The sequence below is a fragment of the Nannospalax galili genome, unplaced genomic scaffold (assembly GCF_000622305.1).
Source record: "Nannospalax galili isolate Female #2095 unplaced genomic scaffold, S.galili_v1.0 scaffold1646, whole genome shotgun sequence".
Taxonomy (NCBI): Eukaryota; Metazoa; Chordata; class Mammalia; order Rodentia; family Spalacidae; genus Nannospalax; species Nannospalax galili.
The window spans coordinates 306,702-328,302 of NW_008354415.1; the positions used below are offsets into that span (position 1 = coordinate 306,702).

Genomic DNA, 21,601 nt, shown 5'->3' on the forward strand with positions numbered 1-21,601 from the left:
CCAAATAAGCCTTTCTACCAAAAGACAGGCACTCTTTTCAATATATACATATATAAATTTTTACTGAATTTTTACAAAACATACATTTCATATAATACATCTTAATCATATTTAGACTCTTTCCCCCATCTGTACCTCCCCAATGACTCCCCACACACACCAGATTTCATGCATTCTGTATATGTGTTAAGGCATAACAAGTGAAGCTCGTGTCCCAGATGTTCCTCAGTGGGAGCGCATCCACTCACACCAGTCAGCCTATCTAGCATCACTCCCTTAAGAAAACCAACTCTCCTTTACCCAACAGTAATCAGTAATCAGCTGCCAATAGTTCCTCAGCTAAAGTTGGATCTTCTTGTCCATTTTCCCAGTTCCATGCTGAGTTTTTGTTGGTTTGAGCTTGCATGGGGCTTGTGCATGCTGTCACCATAGTTGCACATTCATATAACAAAGTTCCCAGAAGCCTGGAAAACTGTTTCCTTGTGGCCATCCACAACCCCTGGCTCTTACAATCTTTCTGCTCTCTCTTCTGCAATGGTCCCTGAGCCCTGGGTGGATGAAGTTTACTATAAGAGTTCTATTCAGGGCCATACGCTCTGCAGTGTTTTATTCTCTACATTTTGGCCAGTTATGGCTTTCTGTGTTAATCACCCTCTGTTGCATGAGAAAGCTTCATGGGTGAGAGTTGGGAGATGCATTAGTGTTCTCTCTACCCCCTGTTTCACTATATTCTGTAAACCCTTAAGTGTAGAGGTTCCATTGTAGATGTGTCACTTAGGGCTATGCATCTCATACACTTATTTTCTGTGTTTGGCCAATTGTGGAACTCTGTCATAGTCTCCATGTGTCACAAAAAGAAGTTTCTTTGAGTGGTGACAGGCGCACTTGTATCTAAGGATTTTGTGCTAAGATCCACAAATGAGAGAGAACTCACATCACTAGTTTTTCTGAGTCTGTTACTTCACTTAGTGTAACAGTTTCTAGTTCCATCCAATTACCTGCAAATTTTATGATTTAGTCTTTCTTTTCTGATGAGTAGAGCTCCAGTGTATAAATATACATTTTCATTATCCATTCATCCAACACTTGAGAGACACTTAAGTTGTTTCTATTTCTTGGATACTGTGAAAAGAGCAACAAAACCAGACATTTTTCACATTTATAATTTATTTCCAAATTGTTTATCAAAAGCTACCCAAACCTTAGTGCGATCAATGGGGACTGCATTTTTTAGCTCTTTTGCCAGAAAGTTAAATATAATAGACTGAGTTCTTTGTTATCCTAAAAAAATATCTTTCACAAAAATTGACTGATAATCCCTCTATATGTAATTCTAGGTGGGCATATTTCTGTTTTCTGCAGTGAAGTTCGAGAAAGTTTGGTATCCCTCTCATACTAGTAAATAGAACTTTATTTTGAAGCCTTGGAATTCAGAATTTTTCCTAGGACAAATCTGAAAATTTGGAGATGTTTTAATAGCATTTTTAGATGATTGTCAAATTGTTTTTGCTCTTGTCCCTCTCTCTAGAACTCCTATAAAATACACAATGTGCATTCTGGGCTCCCCTTCTGCATTATGTACTTTTCGTGTTGTTGTGACAAAATACCTGACAAGCGGCAATTTAAAAGAAGGAAGGGTTCATTCCTGTTTACAGTTTGAAGGGATAAAGTCCATAATGGCCAAGGACGTATGGCAGCAAATTCAGGAGCCTGGCTGATCACATTGAATCTATAGTCAGGAAGCAGAGTATAATGAGAAAGTGGAGCTGGGCTCAAGTCACTGTCCTCCCACCATAACCCACTTCCAACAAATGGTCTCCTAAAGTTTTCACAACTTTCCCAGACAGCATCACCAGCAGAGGACCAAGTGTTCAAACAGACGAGCCTATGGGGGCATTTCACATCTAAACCACCATGATGGTGTAGCATGAAAGAAATGCTATTACCTCTTGGGGCTGGATCTGTTCTGAGGAGTTCTGATTTCTCTCAGAACTGTTCTGCCCTCATCAACAAGGGCTTCTCCTTATATTTATTGAAAAACACATCAGGCTATGGGGAAGGATGAAGTTTGTCTCTGAAACTTTAACCATAGTTTACAAGGGAAGGAGTTATTTTCCTGACCCTACTGACCCAGAACATACAACACCACAAACAGAGGTCACCAACATAGCCCCAGGTGTTGTTTCCGATGCTAGTGTGGAATACATTGTTTCCAGTGTTTTTTAGTGTTTTCAGCTGTGGTCTTAGGTCTAGTTGCCACATCTCTCTCTCTCTCTCTCTCTCTCTCTCTCTCTCTCTCTCTCACACACACACACACACACATACACACATATACACACACACAGACACACACACATTGTTCTGAGTCAGGGGCATGGCAGAGTCACAATAGGAAATATGGTAGAAGATTAAAGCTATATGTTCAACTTAGCTTGTAAGAGATAATTACATTGAACACTGTTTTTCTTAAAGGCTACTTAAATTTAAACAAGTTCAGTGCATAGATGAGTAAGTTCTAAATTCTCTCGAAGCACATGATTGACTTGGTCCCAGAAGTCATCTCCAGATACCATATCAACCTTCTTCTGCTCTGTTTTGGGAAGGAGTTCCTTGAGACATTTTTCTTATCATTAAGTGGTGCTAGGTACATATTTTTTCTTAAAATCTCCTTTATTTTATATCTCAGTGATTATACCTTTGCGTTCTGGAAACTATATTAGTGGTGACAGAATCTCCATATCACATGCAATGTATGAATCAGAACGTTTTAGATAGCCAGTCCTCACTCATCGTGATGTCTTTTCAGTACGTTTATCCTGATAGGTCAGCCTTCTCAGGACTTTTGTACTACTCAATTACCACATGCTTCAATAACACACGAATCAGCGTGCTTGTCTGACCCTGCACATCATTGAAAGCTGAAGTCATTGCCCGTAACTGAAGAAGTATTCCTGAATTAGTGCAGTTTAGATGTCTACCATTCTCTCAGGGAAACAATTAAACTGCGCGGGCAATAAGCCAATTAAAACACTCAAACAGATGAATTAAACATCTCACAAGGTCCAGGTAGTTGTAGATAAGGAAGGAAAAAACAGCATTAACCCGGTTCACATTTATGATGATACAGAGGATTTTTGACTGGCTTGGATGTATGCTCCTCTCATCTACGACATTTACCTACTTAGGAAACAGAGCATTCTTTATTATCCATACAATAACTTTGATGTTCCTGCTATATATCTCCTAAAGGTGTTATCTCAGGTACAAAAAACAAAAAAACAAAAAAACCAACAGGGACTGGAGAGATGGCTCAGCGGTTAAGAGCCTTGGCTGCTCTTGCAGAGAACCCAGATACAGTTCCCAGCATCCACCAGGTGGCTAATTCCAGTTCCAAGGACTCAGACATCCTCTGCTGACCTCTGTGGGCACTGCATGACATGGGTGCACTTACATATGGGACCCAGATACAGTTCCCAGCATCCGCCAGATGGCTAACTCCAGTTCCAGGGAATCAGACATCCGCTGCTGACCTCTGTGGGCACTGCATGACATATGCAGGCAATATACTCATACATGTAAAATAAAAATAATAAATAAAAATAAAACAGAGGAAAGGGCCTACACACATTTGGTGATGAGACACTGGGTCAGTTTGCAGAATGAAAGAGAAACCCTTTCTATCATAGGCTTTTAAATAGATCCTCCTGAGATAAATCTTTTTTTCTGCTTATAATAAGGTGAGAAGACCCACCTTTCCTATTGGGGAAACAGAGGCTTCCTTTTGTCTTCTTAGTCTCATTAATAAAAGAATTTAAAGACAGACTTTGAATGAAGCTTGAGGGCAATTAAAGTTTAAGAGAAAAAGAACAGGTCAGGCAAGATGAAAATCTTGGTCACTGCCGTGAGGAGGGGAGATAGAGAGAAAAATAATCATGCCTTTAAAATTAGACATGGAGGTCAGAGAAATAGTAAGGAAGTCCAGTGTGTTAGGGAAACGTATGCTTAAGCATGGCGAGTATCTGAAAAAGATCCTGAAAAAGGAAAAAGAAAAACATGCTTGTGCCCCAGGATAAAAGATACATTAGGAACACAGGGTACGAAATAGAAGCAGTTTATTAAGAAAGGAAAAGTACTCCCAAGAAAGGGGGTGGCATAGTGAGCCAAAGGAAGAGCCCCAAAACCCAGGGCCAGGAAATGTATTAGACTTTTACATACTGCCTGCCTCTCCTGACTATATTGCAGGACTTTCTCTCCCAAGTTCTGTTCCTTAGATGAAACCCAAGGTGAGGAGAAGTTTCCAGTCTTCCTTGGCAAATGGGCTTCTTTCATATTTCTAAAGTAGTTCAGTCTCTTGTCCCTTCTCTCCTGTCACAGGCTGGGATTCTGGACTTCACAAAAGGAGAAAGTTTGCTGAGTTTGCCCATTCGTGTCCCTCTGCTTCCCGCCTGGACACAATGTGCGAGCCATCTCTTGGCCATGTTATCATACCTTCCTTGACTGTAACCCTTGGGACTGCAAGCCCAAATAAACCCTTCCTTAAGTTGCTTTGAACAGGTATTTTGTTTCAGCAAGAAAACAAGTAACTAATACACATTCATGGTATACTAACTACCCATCTTTCTGCATATTAAAGTTTTCACTTTCTGGGCCTGCAGGATGGCTCAGAGAGTAAAGTTGCTTGTTGACAAGCCTGACAACCTGAGTTCAAATCCCTGAGACCTCATGATGGAAGAAGAGAACTCACTCCTACAAGCTGTCCTTTGACTTCCACACCATGTGGAAACTCTTCCTCTCTCACATACACACACACACAAAATAAATATAACAAGTTTTAAAGAAAATTACCTATTGACTTTATGGTTGGGCAACTACTTCCATGAAAGTTCCTAGAAAAAAAATCCATGTCTACAAAATGAACCTTCTGTAAAGCTGATTAACTGATTAGAACTTCAATGACTGTGGAAACTTTGGAATTTGAAGCTGCAGAAGCCTAATTACAATTTGTCTTGAGCTATCTTCAGCCCCTAAATAGCCACTCTTTTCCCACCTCTATGTTTGATCTAACATCCTGTGATTAACAACCTTTTGGAATGTATTAACTTGATGAAACCTTGGTTTTCACCAACCAAAAGACTATCATCAGGACTACATTAGGAACTTAGGCCTATAGCTGAGGCCAATAGCCGAGATTGCTCCATTTGGTTCTAACCGCCTACTTACCAATGTATTTGAAATGTATCAATTTATGGCTTTCTTTGTTCTGTTGCTATGAAAACTTCATGAATCTGCTTCTATGTTGGAATATGGAATTTGGGGTGACCTAAATCTGTGTTTCTGGGCCATAGTCACTCATATTTTTTCTCTAGAATAAATTATCTCTTATCCCCTTTGAGGTGAGAGGTGTATTTTTATATCAATATACTCAAATATTAACAGGCTTGGGGGTCACTGAAGATGAACCCTCCTATAATCAACTTTGAACCCCTCCATCTCTAATTTTAAGGAAGGGAGAGCCTTCCTAAATCCCCCTCCCTGTACTGACCAAACTGACTCCATTTTGGATAAAGTCGCCATCTTAGAAGGTTAGCCATAGTGTATTTCTAGCTCAAGGATTGTTTTCAGAAGCCCTGATCCCCTTCCCCCTTTCCTCCCAGGAGAATGCTGCTGTGGTCACTTGCTCTCTAGACATATAGAAAACAAAATTATTAGGATATGACTAACTGCTGATTTTGCTTTCTGTAACTTGCTTGTTTTGCTATTTTAGGGCACCTTGACATGTAGACTGTGATCACCCTCCACCCTGTTATTCGGGGATCACCTTGTCAACATTCCTTCTTAGGGTTTTTAGCTTTAAAAGGGCCCCTTTCCCTCTCCCTCCCCACTGCAGCACTCTAATCCAATGAGGTGACTGCAGTCCAAGCTAGCTTGAATAGTCTTTTATCCCAATCTGAATTGAGTCTGGTGGTCTTTCCTCAGTAGTCCCAGGGTCCATAACACCCCCCCCATTTAGAATTTGAAATACTGTGAGAAAGGAAGGAAAGTATCACAACTGACCTTCTTAGAGCTTCAAATACCATGTAGAAGGAAGAAGGAAGCATCCCAATAACCTTACTTGTATTTGAAAATGAACTAGGACAGGGATCAAGGAGGAGGTAGCAGGGCTTTGATGAAGCCCAAGGTGAAGCTATTTCCTCAGAGTAAAGCATGGCTATTTTATTTTTTATTATTTATTTATTTAAAGTTTGTAGACATAGGGTCTCCCTGTAGCCCTATCTGGCCTGGAACACACTATGTGAACCAGCCTGGCCTTAGTCTCATAGAGATCCACCTGCCTCTGCCTCCTGAGTACTGAGGTTAAAGGTGTGTGCCACTGTTAAAAAATTAATTTTTTATCTAGGGTTGGAGCGATGGCTCAGCTGTTAAAAGAGCAGTGGCTGTTCTTGCAGAGGATCTTGGTTCAGTTCCCAGGACCCACATGGCAGCTAACATCAGTCCATAATTCCATTTCCAAGGGAACTGGATGCCCTCTTCTGGTCTCTGATAAACACATGCAGGCAACACACCCATACACACAAGGATACAAGTAAGTAAAATTTAAGAGTCATTTTAATCTCTGTTACACGATTTTTGGTCAAAAGAATTGGACTTGAGTCATACCTCTGACCCTGAGTAGAGACACGGCATTTTAAACTACCTCAAAGATTATGAGATTACATAATCTAATACTGTCCTCTTCTTTAAGAGTTCATCAGAATAAACCTGCCAGTCACCTGGACAGGATGATGCCCCTCAAAATGCCATAACATCAAAAACATGTTACACCTGAACACGTGATAAGAAGCCATAAGGAATAACTACCCCCTTAATGAGATTTGAATTTACACACTTCAGACGCTCATGCTTCAACATAGTTGCTAATAGACCTGCACTCAGAAAGTATAACCTTTTCCTTTCCCTCTTTCTTTCTCCTTTTTTCAGGTAGGAGTCAAAATCCTAAGCCTGCTGCCTGGAAACTTTCCTCTTCCACCTTTCTCTTTGAGGTGCTACTGAGATCTGTAGTCCACTTGTCCTGTGGCTTTTTTCTCTCCAATACCAGTAACAATGACCTCAAGTTTCCTCCTCTGAGTCGTTTTCAAATTCTTTTATGTATGAGATTTAAGAACGTACAAACAACCCCATGTTCTCAGTTCTCCCTATTGCTAGCACAATAAATTTTATCCTGAGTGCAACTACCATGTCAAGAAAATAACCCTAAAAATATGTGAGATTTCCTCTCAAAACGTATCGGATCCAAAACGGAGAAAACGCTATCCTACTTCAAGTGTGACAAAAATAATGCACACTTGCAATCATTGCAAAAGATGCCAAAGCTCTCGGCAATTTCTGGGAAATCAGGCCAGTTACAGCCAAGCTTTCTCAATCAAGCAACACTCAGGAAATCCTTTTTCTAACTGTGTATTCTGAACTCGCTTTGCAGTTTCAGTTTCGATTAGAGGGTTTAAGAAAGGCTGTGAGTTCTCTGCCAAGGGCTGGGAACAGGAAGAAGAAAGGGAATTTCCAGGACCAATCACTACATCAAAAATAGCCACAGTTAAATAAGTGAACAGCTGTTAGAACTCTTGCAAAGTCCTCTTTAACCAGCTTTCCACTGGTCTTTGCTCCTGCTATTTTGTTAAGGTAAGATGGGACATGGGTAGAAAGACACTGACACAGTTGTGTTTTAAAAATATTCTGTGCAGAATAAGATCCAGCTTAGTCTGGTATGATGTATGAGACCCACTAAAGATTAAACTGCACCAGATTTCATACATTTTGTCATATATGTTGGGCTATGGGCAGTGCAGATAGAGGAGGAGGGCTAAATATGATTAAGATGTATTACATGAAATGCACAAAAATTAAATTAAAATATATATTGAAAAGTGCATCACAATACAAAAAGATTAAATTGCAATGTTATCAGACAAGTAGGATTGTTTATCAAATGGTTAGAGTGAGACCCTGGCTATATTTGCTGATGGATAGGACGGCAGTATGAGGAGGGGCTAACGGAGCTTGAAATGTCTTCCAACTGTTCTTTTCCTCTGCCGTTATAACTTGTTGGTGTGCCTAACTGCCGTTTAACTGATCTTTGCCTTTGCTAAAACCTGATTGGCTGTTTCAGTTTCAAGAGCTGTGATGGTGCTATTGTCTTGAGGAAGAGCAATGGATGACTTGCAAATGAAAGTAGCTTCCTCATTCCTAAAGAGGAAAGAAAAGTTGAAACTCAGAGTAAAGAAGGAAGTTTCATGAAGAGAGCAGTACACACTTAACTCTAGTGCAGTCTTAAAGATTCTTCCTGCAGAAGCTCCATCACCAGCACTTCTGAGCATTTTCTGTTGCATATCTTGGCAGTTTTCTTATGTGTAGTTTTTTCCCCTGTTGTAAAGCCCTCCCCCCATTAAAGAAGAGTTATTGATTTAAGCCTATTTTATTACTTTTTATTTTATTATTTTTATGTTGTGCATATGAATGTATTGCCTGAAGAGCAGCAAGCATTCTCATCCACTGAGCTACCTCTCCAACCCCAGCCTTCTTTTAAAGCTGGCAGTTATACTGATGAAATGAATATTTATTTATTTATTTATTTATTTATTTATTTACTTACTTACTTACTTACTTACTTCTGGTTTATAGGGAGTAAACTTAAACAGTTAAACAACATGCCAATGTCATAGAGCTAGTCATTTCCAACGCTGGGATTGGAAATAAAGTCTAATTACCACAAAGCCCAAATGTGATTTTTTCTACATGTTTTGTTCCATGACTGCATTGTTTTCATTTATAAAAGTTATGAGACTCTAACAGAGTTAGAGTACATGCCTCCCAGAGTATATGTGTCACAGGCTGAGTTATGACAGAGCAGCAGTTGGGAATGTGGCTGGAGAATGTTAAATAATTCCAGAATATTTAGCAAAGACACTTCAGAGGTTTGGCTCTTGTAAAAGCATTGAGGATGCTATCCAGATACTGTTTGATGCCAACATGAAAAATATTGTGTTGTAGATCTACATGGTGCTAATACTATTCATAAAATCTGAAAATTCAGTTAAAGTCATTTCTTCCTCCATTAGCAATATCATCCCAAAGTGTAAGAGCCTACAGGTCCCTAATATTGCTTGTAGATGCGCATCTTCTTTGTTCCAAGCAACTGCAGATCATCACTGCAAAGTTTCCACACTTCATAATCTGGGAAAAAAATTCTAGCTCCTGCTACATACATCAGGCAACCAGAATTCTGATACAGAGTAGCAACATTACCCTCAAAATAGATTAGAATGGAAAAACACTTGGCATTTAAGTCTTTCAATTCACCGAGGTATCTCTACTTTCTGGGGCAGACTTGCTCTAAGCATTTCCTGACTCCCATGCCTTGATGGCCATGCCATATGTGAATGTTTTCCCACTGCCTGTGAGGGCTTTCCCACTGCCTGCTTCTGTAAAAGCAGTTTCTGTTTTGTCACCAACATGATTTATCCTGCAGTGGCTGTGAGAAAGTGAAGCAGGAATAATGTCTTTATGATTGTTAAATGCAACAAAGAATCCCACACTTTTTAGAGTCTGCTGGTGCCATGAATCCAGATCTTCTCATTCTAATACCACAGCGAAAATGAACTCGAAGCAGATTATGGCTTTTTAGCGTCTTCAGTAGATACTCATTTTAAATAAGTGGAAGATAGCTCCTCTCCATGATAAGTAGAGCAGAGAAGCAGCTTTACTCATTCAGCTCCAAATATTTTACTAGGCATTTTTTAGGATTACAGGAAATGATGTGCCTAAGTAAAAAATAAATGATCAAGCACTATTAAAGGAAGAGTTCTCATTCATTTTACCAATTGTAAAATGATCATGCTTTGAAGTTACAGGCTGATAAAAGACATTCATAACTACATAGAATATGTTTTAAGAAATACAGTTTCCAGAAATAAATACTTGTGATTTATTGGACAATTATGTATAAATATATATGTAGTGTGACTAGCAGCATTAAAGCAGTGCAGCCTGGACAACAGCTGAATAAGAGAAAAACAAGTGTAGTAACAAGTAATGGGCAGGAAGAACCAATCCTGGGATACCAGCACATAGAACCTCACAGTGAGCCAAAAGCCAATGGAATGAATCAGAATCAAATTATCAATAGGTCAGACTCAGGAATGTGTTTCTCTGTGTCTATCAAGTATTTATAAACCAGTGGGGTGGCCTATTATAGCTCTGTGAAGGGACCTATACTTTACTCTGCTACTTTTTAATATTTTATTTGACAATTTCTTCAGAAACTTAGGCCATGATAAGAGATAGTATGTTCCCTGATTCAGTGGGCAAAAAGTCTTTCTTTAAAGACTAGCAATTTCAGGCCATTCCATTTCTTCCCTGTAGACAAAGTAACATCTCTGACATGGCTCCGTCAATCCACATGCCAGAGCCCATGTGCCTCATTGGGAATACAGAGGAGCAGTTAGTTGTCAACCAGGAAGCCCTGGAGATCCTGTCTAATATCACACAGCCTATGGTGGTGGTGGCCATTGTGGGCCTCTACCGCACCGGCAAATCCTACCTGATGAACAAGCTGGCTGGGAAGAAAACAGGTGAGTACCACCAGAAGAGATGTACTGAGATTCTGTCCACCACACTGTCAGCATCCAGCATAGGAAAGTGAAGAGAGAATGTTAGGGATTGGGCAGGATATTGAAAGCTAGAGTTTATGCCATAGCTGTTCTTTGTATCTTTGGATAGATGAAGGGCAACTCTCTATCTGTGACATAAGAAGCAAGACATCAATGAAATAAATTCCATTCATCAGACTACTAAGTTTTTAGTAGCATGATAAATTATTTTGAAAAGAGCAGCAAATTCAGTTTAAGGTGTTTGATATTATTTGCTCAGTCCCTACTAGAATTCAGATCATTACCTGCATTTTCTACTGCCTCATCATCTTGTTTTCTGTAAATCTTAGCTTTTTATCAGGAGAACACCTGGCTTACAGACTCCCTCCTCTATTGCCATCTCTCACTCTGATTTGCAGGCTTTTCTGTTGGCTCCACTGTGCAGTCTCAAACCAAGGGAATCTGGATGTGGTGTGTGCCTCACCCAGAGAAGCCAGACCACACCCTAGTTCTGCTTGACACTGAGGGCCTGGGAGATGTAGAGAAGGTAAGGAAGGAGGATTCTGTCTGGATTGGACTTATCCCATCTTATCTTTGAATATTCTTTGTACAGGAAGCCACATCCCCCATTAAATTTGTACTCTCAATGGACTTGAGTATACCCCTCCCCGTCTTTAATAGCGTTTAGAGACATGAAGTGAGAAAACATATTTATAAGGTAGAATCAGTATCTGGGAATACGACACTGATGTTGAACTAAACATAGAATCAGTAAACTCACACTTAGGACGATGTGCACACTATTTGCGTCTTATGAGTTGATATGAGCTGGCTCTTGTACATAATTAGATCTTTCCCTTGAATGTCCATTGTGATAGGGTTGTTTTTGTTCTTTTTTTAACTTCTGATTTACCAAGATTCAAAAATGGGGAGTCATACTTTGAAGTTAATTTCCTTACTTATGGTAAAAAATAATTTTATAAGTTCATTTCACAGCATTATTTTTTTAATTAAATCAACATTGTGAACTGCCTTATGTGGGTAACCATGAGTCAAATAGATATGTGTATCATGTATATAAGCCAAATTTGTTTTTCGCCGTGGAAAATTTTAGTTTTAAAGACTCTAATTGCCCCCATTAACTTTGACTATTCATCAGCTATCTAATTGTTATAAAACTGACTGATGGGAGTTGGAGAGAGCTCAGTGGTTAAGAACACTGACTGCTCTTGTAGAAGACCCGGGTTCAAATCCCAGCACCCACATGGCAGCTAACAACTGTCTGTAACCCCAGTTCCAGGGGATCTGACAGCCTCTTCTGTCCTCCACGGGCATTGCATGACACGGGTGCACTTACCTACATGCAGGCAATACACACATACACATAAAATAAAAATAATAAATAAAATAAAAAAATAAGAGACCACTGAGTGAGTAATGGATGGATCAGTATAAAATTATCAGTGTGAGAAGTGTATAAAATAGATATGTCCAACAATCAAATTTTGTTTGTCTTGTTTAATGTTTGTGTGTCAACATTTCATTTTTATTGATTACTAATCTGGTTATACCATGAGACATGACTCAACTTTATTCTGATTTCTAGATTGATGAAAAGAACGATACCCAGATCTTTGCACTGGCAATCCTACTGAGCAGCACCTTTGTATACAATACCATGAGCAAAATTGACCAAGGGGCTATTGACCTACTTCAGTATCCTTTTTTGGGATCCAGGATGGTACCATGCCAGAGAGAACAAACTAGTTGTGTATTTATGAGAACACTATGGACTCAGAAAACTTAAAATATAGGGGCTGAGGATAGGACTCAGTTAGAAAAGTGCTTATTGTGCAAGTATGAAGACTTGAGTTTGGATTCATAGCACCCACATAGAGCCAGGTGTGGTAGCCTGGGCCTGGAACCCCAGTGATGGGGGCTCACAGACAGGAGGATTACCGTGGTTTGTTAGCCAACTAGTGTAGCCAATCAGTGAACTCCAAGTTCAAAGAGAGACCATGTCTCAAATGACAAGTTGAAGAGCAGCAGAGGAAGACACTCAGTCCACCTCTGTCTTCCACACATATGTGCACTCACACGTACAAACATATATCCACACATGTACAAGATACACAAAGTATTGCGCAGAACAGAAATACAAGGATAAGAGCCCTCATGTATGCCACTGATGCGATGTTGATTCTGTTAAATGGCAAAGGAAAACAGGTTTAAGGAGGCCTCAGATAAACTATGGGCTTAGCTGGAACTCTGCTTCTACCAGTTTTCCTCAGCCGCATCCTAGCAATGTGACAGAACTGACAGATCTGCTCCGCACAAGAAACTCCCCTGACCTCAGTGGGGCTGAACAAACTGCTGATGTGAGCTTCTTTCCAGACCTGGTGTGGACTTTAAGAGATTTCTACCTGAGCCTGGAAACAGACGGACAAGCCATCACCTCAGATGACTACTTAGAGAATTCACTGAAGCTGAAACAAGGTAAAGTGGGAAGAGGAAAGAGCCCAAGAAATGATCTTCTGTATAGACAGCTAAGTTTACCATTTTCTGAATTTACTCACTCAGCTCTCCTACAAAATGACCAATGAATATTAATAATTCAGAACAAACTAATAGATTCACATTAAATTGCATTATTCCTTTGCTCTTGAACAAATTTCCCTCAGCTTTCTTCATGAATAGTTACTTTTTTATCTTTTGGCTCAAGGTAACATCAAGAAGAGTTTATTTACTCAAGTTAAATAGATGAATATGAATGTGACTTATATACTAAGTAAATCCCATATTTCCTTCTCCAGGTAGCGATGAAAGAACTCAGAGTTTCAATCTACCCCGTCTATGTATCCAGAAGTTCTTCCCAGTAAAGAAATGCTTTATTTTTGAGTCACCCACTCATGGCAAAAAGCTTGCCCAGCTTGAAGAACTGCAGGATAGTGAGCTAATTCCTGAATTTGTGCAACAGCTGACAGAATTTTCTTCCCATATCTTCAGCCAGTCCAAGATCAAGACTCTTCCAGGAGGAATCCAGGTCAATGGGCCTCGTGAGTACCTTTTAAAGGATTTTTCTTTTAGCTCATCATGAAGAATAAGAGATGCATAGTGTTTCTTTGTAGTGCCAGAGTTAACAAATGTGTGAGTGACTGCCACGATGGAGACCCTATTTGCCATAAAAGTTATAGTATATATCAAACATACCATCAGTATCAGAGTAAAACCTCAAAAGCTATATGAAATAAAATCACAGGAAATAAGACAATAAGAGACGTTTTACCCATTATCAAACTGCTGTTAAAATATATCAACTTGCATGGGTTGACTTTTTTCAATAAACAGATTGGATTTTTATATGTCCCAGTCTTTGATAAGCACAAGATAAAAATTATAGACATTCCCTATAGAAATGGAATTTGGTTGATACAAATGTTGAACAAAACCCTAAAATCCTGGAAGATGTCTCCTCAGGCTTCTTGGTTTAGTTTATCATAAGAACTCTGTCTTAAAATTCTGTAAATTAAGTATTTTAAAGGGATTTTGTATTCTCTCTGTGAAAACTGACAAAGAAGTTTCAGCAAAAGCAGGCCTAGATTGCTCCATTTGTTCTGTTTTACAGAGAAATCTCTTACACCATCATTATTATAATAAAGTAAAAGAGAAAGGAAAATTCTGAATAAAAAGAAAAGGAAGTTAAAGAAGCAGAGCCCTGCAGCATTTTTTCCAAATGAATATTTTACACAATCATCTCCTAGTTCTCTATGGACAAGACATGGACCATTACATTTGCGCTGAGAATTCCTCTATTTTCTTCTTTTTTTGGGGGGGTCTTTTTGAAGCAGGGTCTCCCCGTAAGCCCCAGCTGTCCTGGAACTCACTATGTAGACCAGGCTGGCCTTGAACTCACAGAGATCTGCCTGCCTCTGCCTCCCAAGTCCTGGGACCACGGGCGTGCACCACCATGCCTGGCTATTTTTCTATTTTTTAAAAAATATTTTATTATTTTTTATTTTATGTGTACAAGTGTACTGTCTGTATGTATGTAAGTGCACCTGGGTCATGCAGTGCCCACGGAGGTCAGAAGAGATTCCCCTGGAACTGGAGTTATGGATGGTTGTTAGCCTGAGCTATCTCTCCAGCCCTAAGACTAGACTTTTTAATCACATAAATTCCCAAGGGAACTTCTCTGGGCCACTTGAATCTTGCCCAGAATGCTGAAAAACTTCAGGCAATCCACTGTTAACATTTCAGAATGATTCCATATAGATCTTGGACCCTTTTTCTGTAAACAATACAAGGATCTCTTTCTTCTGCTAAGGTCTAGAAAGCCTGGTGGTAACCTACGTCAATGCTATCAACAATGGGGACCTGCCCTGCGTGGAGAACATAGTCATAACCATGGCCAAAAGAGAGAACTCAGCTGCAGTACAAAAGGCTATTTCTCACTATGACCAGCAGATGGGCCAGAAGGTACAGCTGCCCACAGAAACCCAACAGGAGCTTCTGGACCTGCACAGGGCCATTGAGAGTGAGGCCATAGAAATCTTTAGGAAGAACTCTTTCAAGGATGAAGACCAAAGTTTCCAGAAGGAATTAGAGGTAGTATTTTTTTTATAGTTCATAAACATCAGGGATAATAGAAGGCAAAAAGATTTCTGTAAGTGATAAAATAGGACTAATTAAGAAAATAATTTCTACTAGACTCGAAATGATGAGAGTCACTTATATGGCCATACTTTGGTTGGGAAAATAGACAAACCTGTAAATAAACTGGCCCTGTAGATTCTGACCTTTACACACATGCGTACAACTCACCTTTACTCATGAACTAAGCTTGAACTGCTTTTATTTCATTAACTATTATATTTACAAATATTTACTTTTTATTAATGAAGTACACAGAATTGTCTTTGTATCTACTAAAATATGATGAATCAAAAATTAATAGCATAAACTGATATTCCAGCTAATTGTTCAATTTTACCTTCACACTGAACTGGAAGAAAATCCGAAAAAACATCTAAAAATGGTTGCATTAAAAATTATGACCAGAGTTAGAGGTCTATGATAATAAAATTACACATAGTTACAAGTAACATATTGAGAAATGAGTTTCAAGTAACTCCAATTTGATTCAGTGGGTTTCTCTCACATACAAAAGCACATACAAGTTGGGGTGGGTTTCCTTTGAAATAATGAGGGTTTCAGTAGAAGAAGGAAGGGTCATGAGAGAAGGTAATAGAGGTGAAAATGACTAAAACTCACTGTATACGTGTATGAAATTGTCCAAATATGATGAATAAGCTAAAAAAGAAACAGAAGAGGACATTCTTCTCTTGGACCCCCTACCACTCTCAGGTCTTCTTTCTCACTTTTTCTTTAAAAAGCCTACTTTTGCTCTGCTTTAAAAAAAAACCCTCTAACCTCTAAATACATATAATTTAAAATATCATTTATTGTTTTTATTTCGTATGAGTGTATTGCCTGTGTGTATGTAAGTGCACTCATATCCTGCAGTGCCTACAGAGGTCGGAAGAGGGCACTGGATTATCCTGTGACTAGAGTTATGTATGGACCATTGTTAGTCTCCTTATGGGTGCTGGGCATTGAATCCAGGTCCTTTGCAAAGCAGACAATGCTCTCCAGCCCCAATACATATAATTTTTCAGAATACCATCCTTGGAATTTTTCCAGGTTTGGTAAGAAGGATATAATCTTATACTCAAAGAAAAAAATGTAGAATATTTTTTAAAATTTCAGAATTACTGATTTTGCTAACATCTTTGTGGGTTTCTGTCCCTCTGAAGACCCTACTAAGTGAAAAGAAGGACGAGATTTGTAAGAAGAATGCAAAAGCATCTTCGGAGTGCTGCTCAGCCTTAATTGAGAGTATTTTTAAGCCTCTGGAACAAGAAGTGGCACAGGGGGTTTATGCTAAACCAGGAGGCCACAGCCTCTTCCTTCAGAAGAGAGAGCAGCTGAAGACACAATACCAACAGAAGCCTGGGAAAGGAATACAGGTATCTTTCACTTCATCTACAAGTTATGAGAAATAGCCAAGGGCTTCTTTAGAAAAATCATTGAGGACAGAAGGAAAGATGCAAACACAGGTACAGCGATAAATTTAATGACCTGCCCAGGAGTGATACTGTCATTGAATGAACATGCATAGGAAGAGTTTGCACTTGGCATTACTATTATAGCATGGACTCTTCAGTGACAGCTATGAGATTAAACTGAGCCATCTCTATAATCCCTAAACCACTATCATAGCCATCATTGTTGATGGGCAACAGAGGGGCTTTTTAGGAAGAGATGGGACAGAATCTCAACAACTGAAACTAATTTAAGGAAAAAACAATAATGGATTGGCTTACATAAACCAAAACCAAAGGCATTCATTTCAAGTATACGTAGAAAGTATACATTTCAAGTATAGATACATTTAAGAGTTGAAATGATGTCATCCATTTTCCTCCTTTTTTCCTTTCCAACCCCTACTTCATTTTCCCGTTTTGTTTTCTTGACTATTAGCTCCATTTTCAAGCAGGCTCACATATGCATAGAAATAAAAAAGGCACTGATATGTCCACCCAAATTTAGCTGCTTCAGTGACCTACATCTCAGAGGAGGGCGAGCATATCTGCCCCAGCATCTGTATTAGTCTTTTACATCCAAGGTTCAGTTTTTCCCCACCTGTAAACAAGATGGTTACATCTGGGGTCCCTGGGTGCTCTGATAATCCAGGCCAACATCATGACCATGCCCATAGATGAGGCATGATAGATGGGCTCCAACAGGTAGGCGCTGGCTGAGTACCCTCTAGGAGGGAGAGATACTCAGAGGAATAAGAAATAAAGGCATTTACAGCATTGTTAATTAGCACTGCCTAATTCTAACACATGGTTTGGTATTCCTAGGCTGAGGAAGTTCTGCAGAAATATTTGCAGGCCAAGGAACCTCTGAGTAACACGATTCTACAGACAGACCAGCGTCTCACAGCTAAGGAGAGGGAGAGGGAAGGTGAGAAGAAAATGGAAGCGACACATGATAATGGCCACCAGTTTAAAATTAAGGTGGTTTGCCCGACCTGAAACAATTTGCAAGAACATCAAAAATGGTTCGTAGCAATTTGCAGCCTGCCTGAGAATTCACGATGAGCTGCAGGAAAGGAAAAACAACCCAGGGAATCTTTATCCACAGAGATGGAACAGCAGCCACCCAAAGTGGGAGGCAGAAGAGGGTTCAGTAATCCTCGGGAGGGAGGTTTGACATTTCCCTTTCTCCTCAGCGGAACGTGCTAGAGCAGAGGCTGCCAGGGCTGAAGCACGGAGGTTGGAGGTGCTTCGTATTCAGGAAGAGCAAAGGAGGGCAGAGAGAGAGAGACTCCATCAAGAGCAACTGAGGAAAATGGAAAGAGAGAAAGCAAACTTCCTGGCAGAACAAGAGAGGATCCAGAAAGTGAGACTCCAGGTAATCATCAACTGTTTCCTCCCAGGGCAGTTGCTCAGTCTCTCTCCTTCCCATCAGGTTGACAGCATGAGTCAATGGCCCAAAGAAGCAGCCTTAATGCGGTCTCTCAGGGCAAGAGCTCTGGAATATCAAACCAAGTACCACCTCTTACCACATGTATGGTTTATGCAATTAACTCTACCCTCCATGCTTTGATAATAATAATATTACAAGGTTATAGTAAATGCCTTAATATTTGTGTTTAGAATGATGTTTGGCACAGAGTATGCATAATGAATTATTAAATAAAGATGAAAGCATTTTTTTTTTGAGACAGGGTCTCCCTGTAGCCCTAGCTGGCCTGTAATTCACTATGTAGACCAGGCTAGCCTTGAACTCACAGAGCTCCACCTGCTTCTGCCTCCCGAGTGCTGGGATTAAAGGCGTGTGCCACCACGCCTGGCCAAGATGAAGTCATTTCTTATCACAGTAATTGTCTTTTCTGTGGACTTCTTGCTTGCTTGTACACTCTTCTGTCTTGATCATGATACTTTTGTACATAACTGTCATGTTCTGTATCTTTGTTCCTGTCTTTGTCTTGATCATCCCTGGTTCTGATGGTCTTTAAGTTGCACTTTCCTTTAATTTTATCAGCACTCAATGAACAGTAGTCGCTATTTACCAAGAACTCTGCAAAGCCCTTTGCCTGCATTTTCTGATCTAATGGCTGTGAAGCAGAACTTCTGGATCCCCAGCTTTAGGGAGAATTAATTGAAGTTCTGGAGAGATAACCTAATGCTGGTATCACAGTCTTGTTAATGGGATCTGCAGTGTTGCTGCAAAGCTGGTGTGAAATTCCCAGCTATTACCTTATGAAACAATGTCCTGAATCTCCCTTGACTTACCAGTATTGCCACAGGCACTAGTTTTCTTAGGGTCTATGCTAAGATATTATTGATATTTTAGTGTTTCCCTGAATGACAGACCGGGCAATCACTTCTGCCAATCAAGGTGTGACTACCTGGATCCCACCCCTCACCTAGAGATCAGATGCTGTACCTGGCTCTGGATGACAGCATGTCACCTAGACACTGATATCAGCCTCTTCTCTTAGACATATCTAACATTCTCTTATGTGCGAATGAGAATTAAAGTCAAGATGTGACTAAGATTGCCTAAGGAAATTGTGTGATGTAAGGAAGAAGGGTGTGTTGGGATGGAATTTTAGAGATACTAAACATAGAGATAGGCTGTATCTCAAACTAGAGAAAAAGGAGGATGAAAAATAATAGAAATGGACTGGACATATAGGAATGGAAGAAAGGTATTAGGGGACTGTCCATTGTTACTATAGATAAGTGTAAGTATGGGCAAGTCAGTGATGTAGCCAATCATAAAAGAGCTTGGTCTTACTTTTTTGCTAAGCTCTATGGTTTCTGTTTATCACTTCTTAGAAAGAAGCTGAAAGGATCAAGGCAGAGCAAGAAGCCCATCTCAGAAGACTTCAAGAACAACTCAACCAGACCAGGTGTGAAACTCATCATGCATCAAATGGAGATTGTATTTTACTCTAAACAAAGCAAAAATCGAAGCTACCCTTTCTTACTCCTCACTAAAAGACATAGAGGAACAAGAAATGAAAGCATTTGGGACAATAGTTAAGAACTCGCAATGCTTCCTGTTTAACTGCCACACTTGTCTCAGGGTGTAAGTCACCTAGGGGGTGTTAACCACTTGCACTTAGTCAAGTGGAAAGTGACCCAGACCTTGGGCTCATTTGGCCTTGGGCTCACTTGGCCATCTCTCCTGCTGATGGGCATGTTCTGGGTGCCACAGGAAGGAGGCACCCATGGGAAAATAGAAAAAAATGTATACTTCTCAAGTGGGTGGAGGCCACTGGGCTTTGGGAAGTGGTATGGCCCCTCGGTACTGTCAGGTGGCCATCTGTATAGAGAAAGCCCAAGCTGAAAGCAGATATTGTTACCACGAAAGGAACATCTGTTAGAAGATCCAAGGGAAATATATGGATGGAAATTGCCTCTTAAGCTTAAACAACTAAAGAAAAAGCCTTTCCTTCTCTTTTACTTCTCTTTCATCTACACTAAAGGAACCGCTAAAGTAGGATATTTTATAATTGAAACAATGAATATTGAACTTAATAATTGTATGCTTTATGACTATAATTCCTTACAGATGGTAAATAGATGGTATAAGAAAAATTATAAAACATGTCAAAAATCTATTTCTTTGTATGCTTGCTTACAGTGCTAAAGTTGTCACCCTAATTCTTTTGCAGTCACATGTGAAAACCTGCTGGCTTCTTTAAATAAAAGATTATATGAAAATATGTGTTATTACATAACTGAAACATGATAATACTTTAAAAACTACAAGTCTATTACTTTGGTTTCATTTTATCCACTGAAAACTTTATAGAGAAACCTTCTGAATTTCCCTTGGGATATTAAGAATTAGAATAAGATTATCTTTTGTTTCTGTGGGTTTGGTTGTTCGGCTTCAGTAGAATGTTTTAAAAGTTACAGCATCATTGCATGAAGCTTTGTTTTATCTCCCTTATAATTGCTTGTTTCTATGAGGAACTCCCTAGTTGGGTTATGCTATAGGAGCTTGAATAATTTTTTAGTTGCTCGAATATGATTTATTTATGTAAAGAGGAAAAGCAGATACATACTAATGTCTGTACTTTTATTTTTTGAAGAATTTTATTTCTTGAAATTTTCATATTAAATAGAGACTCAGGCTCCTCAGCTGTATTTCTAGACCCGACCTGAAATTCAGAATGTACAGCACATTGACTGAGCATTTCTTCAGCCAAACTCTATAATGAGCTTTATAAGCTATACCAGTCATAAAGGCGAAAATAAAATACAGATCCAAAGAAATATTGTTTGTGAAAAACAGCTCATTTTTATTAATACTACTAATCTTAAACTGATTTTTAAAACCCTGTAATTCAGCATAATCCTGTGTCCAAGATTCTATTTGGTACATAGTCTAGACCATGTTACAAAGAACCTGATATCTGTCTCAGTACTGTCCCATTGTATCACCCCCAACCAGAACAAGGTTGTTCCCTTCTTCAGAAATCGTACAGGCACATATTACTTTCACTTGGGTATTGGTTGCTTAGCTGTGATCAAATACCTGACAAAAAGCAACTTATGGGAGGAAGAATTTCTTTTGGCTCAGGGATTGAAAGGGTGCAGTCCATCATGGCGGAAAAGACGTGGCAAAGTTCATAGCAGTGGAATGTTCAGCTGAGACTCCCATATCTGGGCAGACCAGGAAGCAGAGACCAAGAAATGCTGGTGCTCTGGTAGCTTTCTTTCTTTTTTCCCCTTTTAATTCAATCCAGGCCCCCAACCCATAGGATGGTGCTGTTAAATTGAGGATGAGTCTTCCCTTCTCAGTTAAGCCTCTCTAGGTTCATTCTCACAGACATAGGCAGAGGTATGTTTCCTAGTGACTCCTAATCTGGC

General features: G+C 39.6%; 1 protein-coding gene across 2 annotated transcripts; it reads left to right on the plus strand.

Annotated features, from left to right (window-relative positions):
• The first annotated feature begins 7,475 nt into the window (after positions 1 to 7,475).
• Positions 7,476 to 20,448, plus strand: LOC103748841 (guanylate-binding protein 5). 2 transcript variants are annotated; one of them, XM_008851630.3, is made up of 11 exons: positions 7,476 to 7,677; positions 10,417 to 10,625; positions 11,063 to 11,190; positions 12,250 to 12,359; positions 12,946 to 13,139; positions 13,457 to 13,699; positions 14,968 to 15,248; positions 16,457 to 16,669; positions 17,570 to 17,672; positions 17,941 to 18,122; positions 19,556 to 20,448. In XM_008851630.3, exons 2-11 carry the CDS (start codon positions 10,436 to 10,438, stop codon positions 19,673 to 19,675), a joined length of 1,764 nt encoding a protein of 587 aa, XP_008849852.1. In that variant the 5' UTR covers positions 7,476 to 7,677; positions 10,417 to 10,435; the 3' UTR covers positions 19,676 to 20,448. The 2 variants fall into 2 exon arrangements, with proteins under 2 accessions (XP_008849852.1, XP_029411134.1); XM_029555274.1 differs by lacking the exons at positions 7,476 to 7,677; positions 11,063 to 11,190 and having other exon boundaries at positions 10,493 to 10,625.
• Positions 20,449 to 21,601: the final 1,153 nt, after the last annotated feature.

Excerpts from the sequence above, each read along its gene's own strand:
- LOC103748841 (XM_008851630.3), top strand. The coding sequence starts at position 10,436 with ATGGCTCCGTCAATCCACATGCCAGAGCCCATGTGCCTCATTGGGAAT. Across the intron at positions 12,360-12,945 it reads GGGGCTATTGACCTACTTCA|CAATGTGACAGAACTGACAG; the intron begins GTATCCTTTTTT and ends GCCGCATCCTAG. Across the intron at positions 18,123-19,555 it reads TCCAGAAAGTGAGACTCCAG|AAAGAAGCTGAAAGGATCAA; the intron begins GTAATCATCAAC and ends ATCACTTCTTAG.